The 5,952-nt window shown below is 39.0% G+C and overlaps 1 protein-coding gene across 1 annotated transcript in view; it reads right to left on the reverse strand.

Annotated features, from left to right (window-relative positions):
* Window positions 1–1,711, reverse strand: part of PTPN11 (protein tyrosine phosphatase, non-receptor type 11) — a gene marked incomplete at its 5' end in the record, with an annotated part of 21,965 nt that extends 20,254 nt beyond the window's left edge. Inside the window, 2 exons of the mRNA XM_010285620.1 lie at window positions 196–390; window positions 1,581–1,711. Of these exons, the coding sequence (XP_010283922.1) occupies window positions 196–390; window positions 1,581–1,711 (326 nt within the window). The remainder of the gene's footprint in view (window positions 1–195; window positions 391–1,580) is intronic.
* Window positions 1,712–5,952: the final 4,241 nt, after the last annotated feature.

The raw sequence follows: 5,952 nt of genomic DNA on the forward strand, positions 1-5,952 counted from the left end.
CTTAGACTGGTTTACGTTTAATCATGTTTATTAGCCTACTTTGCAAGTAACCTCACTGAAATCAGTGGGACCACTTTTAGTACAAGATAGTGGCTACTCTTTCATCAAACGGAAGCTGCCTGTAGTGTTAATAGGGATAAAACACACACTTCTTAAGTGCATGGACACTGAGGTTTTCACCCCTATTTCTCTGACCTTTCAGACGTAGGATCAGCACAGTTCAGGGGATATTTCAACTCTATAACATCTCCATTCTTTTCCTTGAGTTGTCCATGATGTTCCATATAATACTGGACTAACTCAGCCAATGTAGCAAACTTCTCTCCTCCATAGAGGTCATAGTAGTCTCCTGTGTTCTGGATCTTGATGTGGGTGACAGCTCCAGTTCGTCTAATATTTGAAACAAAGGGGGAAAACCACACAAGTCAGCTGATTCTAATCAATCACTTTTATACTTAGTGTTCTGTTGTCCAAGTTAGAGAAATCCGTACTTACATTTGCATCACTTTCCAACTGAAATATTGCAGAATAGCTAAGCTAGTGCATCTCTGAAGTGTGCTTCAGCCACATTTCGGTGGCTTGCAAGAAGGGGAAGTGGCTGTCCAACAGTCAGGAAGAATAGGGAAAAAAACCCTTAATTCTGTAACAAAGGGATCCCTTGAAGCCAGTGTAAACTCTGCAGCCTCATGATCTCCAATAGAAATCCCTCAGACCCCCGAGAATTGCACAAGTAAAAGGTGTGGAGGGGTGAGAGAAGAATTCAGCATTCTCAGGACACTCGTCAAAGCTTCTTTGCTCCTTTCCCTGGAATTTCACACTAACTGCTAAGATCTCTCCTTCAGTAAACAGTTGCCTTTGCCTGATGCAAGTCATTTGCTCCCACAGCCTCTAATATTAACGAAGAACAGCTCTCTGAAAGAGTACCCTTCTGTTCAACAAGGCCTGTTATCTCAAAGGCATCCAAGCAGCATTATCCTTATCACCAATCCCACTTTTCCCTTTTCCTTTATCTACTTCCTCTCGCTGTCCTTTCCCCATCCCTACCACTATACACACGGTGTCAGGGGACAAGTGTTACAAAAGGCCTGTTTTGGAAGCAGTTGCCCTTAAAAACTTGCTGACTTTTCCTGTAAGAAGTGAGTCTGCATAGCATTTCCTTGCATGTGCTTAATCAGTAATTCATACCATCTCTGCTACTTTCAGACGGCTATCAAATAGATTTTTAAAGGGCTGAAAGTAATGCTGTTATGAGTCTACTTCTGCTTACCCTTAACTTTTTCTGTCTCTCTGCAGAATCAGAATTCACCACCTTCCAACCTATAGTTTCCCCCAAGCTGGATAAAAGTATTTGAGAATTTTTTCACAGAAAACAGGAGAAAAAAGGAACAAACAAAAAACAAAAAACAAAAAAACAAAAACAAAAAAAAGCGCGAACAGACCAAAAAGTAATCCACGCATTCTTTCATCTCTTACAAGTACTTCATTTACAACTCCTTCCCCACAGAAGAGCACCAAATGAAGACCCTTGCCAATCTGGGGAGAAAGACAAAAAAACAAAACAAAACAAAATTTAAACTTACCTAACAGAGAGCGTAAAGTCTCCTGGGTTACTTTTGCTGGGCCGTGCCAAAAAACTGCCATCCACGCCTCTTGTTAGCAGTAGGTTTTCTGCCTCCACCCCAGTAATATTTGGATGAAACCATCTACAAGAGGTTAAAAATAAAGAGTGTTAATAAATAAATAGAAGATCTTCCCGTTTGCAGAGTTAACTTCCATGACAAGACTGAACAGAAAAATTCAACAGCTTCAAAACCAGCAAGTACTGAATTTTGTTCCTAAATAAATAAGAACATATACCTTAGCAGAAAGTATAAGTCGTCCATTTCATATTACATTGCAATTTTACATACTGGTAAGAGATACTTTGTAAGTGAAAGAGCTATATCTATACATATTTAGACTGCTTGGATTAAAACGATACCAAAGAAAAGGATACAATATAAACAGAGTCCACAAGTCATGCACTTTCCTTTCTCCTGGAAAAGAGGACACACAAAGAAACTGAAAGACAATCAGGAAAAATACTTAAGCCAAAACATCCAAAGTGACACTTGACAACATTTTAAACATTAAACATTTAACAAAACCTCATGCTGTAGGGCACAGGCTGACCACCAGCGGATAGGTGTCAGGAAGGAACTTCACTTCTGGACAACTGATTCAGTTGCCCAGTTTTCTTCCACCTTCCTCAAGTGAACGCGGTGCTGACTGCTGCCAGACACAACAGCACCGCTCTGCCTTCTAACTACAATTTTTCTGGTCCGAATACACCCCGCTTAAATACAAATACTGAGGAATCTCATATTGATACTCACCACCCACAAACAGCCTTCTGAATGACTAATATAGTGCCCTGCCAAAGGAGAGCTGTATATGGTCTATATCTCAGCAGCTCAGTGTCCCCACCTATGGCATTAACTTTTGAGAGGCTTATTCTTAGCCATTCAGTTAACACATCTGTGTTTTCTCTTATCTATAACTGAGGATTTTTATTGCACTCTTGCAGTACTAAACTATAACTGTGTGGTCTGGATGAAAGGAGTTTTTAATGAGGCACGATTTTAGAAGACAAACTTAAAAAAAAAAAAAAAAAAAAAAAGAAAACCACACAAACCAAACCACCACACAGCCCAGGGACAGATATGTGAACACAGCAACTAAGAACTGTTTTAGTGGCTTTGTCAGACTTGTATTTGGCAATTAAAAGACTGCCTTTATTTTTCCAGAGTTGCCTTAAATCAGACACTATGCAGCGCACAAGTGAAAATGCACATCCGTATCTGCAGAAAGAACACGGGCTGCTCCTCTTTATACTCGAGGTTCTTGGTTTCTCCAAAGTAAAGCAAAATGTTAAGGCAAAAGACTCAGCAACCAGTTTCATTACAGATAGAAGAATGCTAGATCTAAAAAAAAATTGCATAGCATTTCTGATCACTCCTCATACAGCCAGCATTTCATGCTGAATTGCTAAAACAGCAAAATATGCGAGTGCGTGGCTAAATTTAGGGTTATTACTTCAATTGTTTCAGCAATTCTTTCTGTACTGAAAAGTTGACAAGTCCTCATTCAGACTACTCTCTTCAGGCATGGATTCTCATGGAAACATTCTGAAGAGTTTTAGAGAGTCTAGAATATCCGAACCCCTAGCAAGTCATTCAAATGGGAATTAGGATTACTTATGTACCAATTCCATTTCAGAAGTAAATGATTCTTCTTGTTAATCTTGCTGTTTTTCTAGTTAAGGATATTCTGCTTGCATCAAGAAAATCCAGTGAATACTACCATATCTTTAACTGAAGAAGAACAACAAAAATATCAAACCCATGCAGCATGGGTCATGAAAAAAAAATATTTAAAAAATACTTCCAAGTTACTAGAGCAAATATGAATGAATTAATAAATAATGCTACATTTACCTAATGACTACTCAAAGGCCAAGAAAAGGTCTGGTTTTATGCAGTCTCACAAAAGAAACTGCACAAGCATTGGTACCTTGGGATGAACTGCACACTAAATATTTCAGAATATGACAGGTTGGTTTGCAGAAGCTGATAATATATGTATTTACCACACTTCCACCTCCAAAATTTTACTTCCATTAGGAGAAAATTAAAAACAAACAAACAGAGTGCAGCAACATTTTGAACAGTTTATAAGCTTTTTAAATGCACATAGGATTCAAAAGACACTGTTGCAAGTTTTTGGGTTTATATCCAAAAATGTATAAACATACAAAGGAGAAATTATTGGAATCAGCCCTACAGATTTATTACATAGTGACATCCCATAAACTTTAATTAATATAATATCTTCTGTATCTTACCCTAAGCCCTAAAGCATCTGGAAGTAACTGTACACTAATTGTTAAAAAGATGTAAAATAACAGAAACATAATAATTTAATGAACAGAAAGGACTACAAATAACTTGTGCTTAAAAGAGAGGTTAAAAAGTTGACAGATTGTCTAAAAAGAAAAATCTCACCCCCACACATACATACACTCCTAGTGAAGATGGCAAAAAGTAAGTAAGTGCAGCAAAAGAAAAGCTGCATCTGGAAGACCGATGGAGTTTATTGCACTTTATGTAACTTTTGTTCTAATGGTAACTTGTACTCCTGCTCTCTCATCTTTGTATTTTTGGCTTTGAGTAGGAAGCTGCATTTGTCAGCCACTCCAAATAGAAAAATGGGGGTGTTAGTGATCTCTGTTCAATGGTTCCGGACCGGTGATCAAGATCGCTGCATTTGAAGTACTGCCATCACACGTGTGCTTTTGAACCTCGGTGGCTACATCCCTTCCAAAACTGGAGGAGAGAGCAGAGGGGACTGCAGCCACAGATACCAGTAACATAAGCCCTATACAGGACTTTCTCTTACACTTCCTTTTATAGGGATGGAATGCATTTTAGAGTTTTTTCTGCTTTCCTTCTGCAACCTCTATTATGAGCAGGTGCAGCGGCTATCCCAAGCAAAGGACATCACAGCCGATAAATACAATCAAGAAAGTAACACACGCACACATAAACCCACACTGTAATTAAACTAGCTGTCTTCACTATGCATGGAATACTCCTTACAGCAATTCTGATTTGGGGGGTTCAGCAGCATAACATTCCAAGTCCCTTATTAGTTTACAGCAAGATGAAAATGTTGGCAGAAAAGTAACCAGTGAAATAGCAGGGTCTAATTTGCAAAACTAAGGGGATATCAGCTAAGCGGGAAACTTTTTCTTGAAAACTAACGCATGGTAGGAAATATAGCCCTGCTACAATTCTCTTTTTTTTTTTTTTTTTTTGTTAGCACAGTCTGTGAAAGATCAGCAGGATCTGCGTTTTATAAGTCATACATTGCCAGCACATTTCCCTCTTACCAAACTGAAGAGAGAAAAGCAAAAAATCAATACATTTTTCCATGCTGTGATTGGGCTTTTCTAATCACCTTTTCAAGAGCAGGAGAGATTAAATCAGTTCTCTGTCTCAGCTGTCACAAACATAGCATTCAGGGAGGCTAGTAGTTTAATTACTCCTATTTATAGGCTCATCAGTTTATATTCCTCATCTCTTTTCAGTCTCCCTCACAAGTTACAATATAAACTTCTAAGCAGAATAAGATGATTACTCCCGTCAACGAAGAAGTTTGCAAGTGTTTCGAAAACATAACTTGTATACTTGTCCTGATGCGTGAGCAGGGACATTCAGAAAAGTCAACATACACTAGAGATCCTTCACACACTTCAGAAGATCCCAAATCCAAATTCAACTATAAATGGCCACGGACTGAAAACCAACCTATCCAATTTCACCATATTAAGCAGAACAAGAAAGAGGACAACCCAATGTTGAAGAAAGTATATTTTAATACATATTGAGATGTATCAAATTGCAGAATAGATACGTTAGATAAGAATATAAACATATTTTTCCTTTTTATGACAGCGATTCCTCTTAAGTCTAACATTTACCTTAACCTCTCAGACTGCTAAAATAAAACATCAAAACAGATTAAGGACAGTGAGAAGCTACGACAAAGAAAACAGATTCAACTGTTTATCCTCCTGATTTTGTAACACCACAAGGTTTTGAAATTAGACCGAATGCTGCTAATAAACTGAGCGCCCCAATCAGGTCAGCTTACGAACGCTCATTTTAACCTTGGCTCAGGTTTTAGTTCCAGTAATGTCGCCAGTGCTGCAGTACTGAGAGCAACACGACCCTCGCTGGCCTCGGATTCTGGACCGAGAACGAGTGGGTTGCCACACGAATAAAATTAATCTCTCGGCTCCGGTTCAAACACACCTGCAGGCGCAGGGAGACTCGTTTGAAGCCCCGCCACGAAGTCAACGTTACTGTGGCAGCCTTGGCCTCTGTACGGGGGTCGGCGGAGCCCGAGGCC

The sequence above is a fragment of the Phaethon lepturus genome, unplaced genomic scaffold (genome assembly GCF_000687285.1).
Source record: "Phaethon lepturus isolate BGI_N335 unplaced genomic scaffold, ASM68728v1 scaffold44334, whole genome shotgun sequence".
Lineage (NCBI taxonomy): Eukaryota > Metazoa > Chordata > Aves > Phaethontiformes > Phaethontidae > Phaethon > Phaethon lepturus.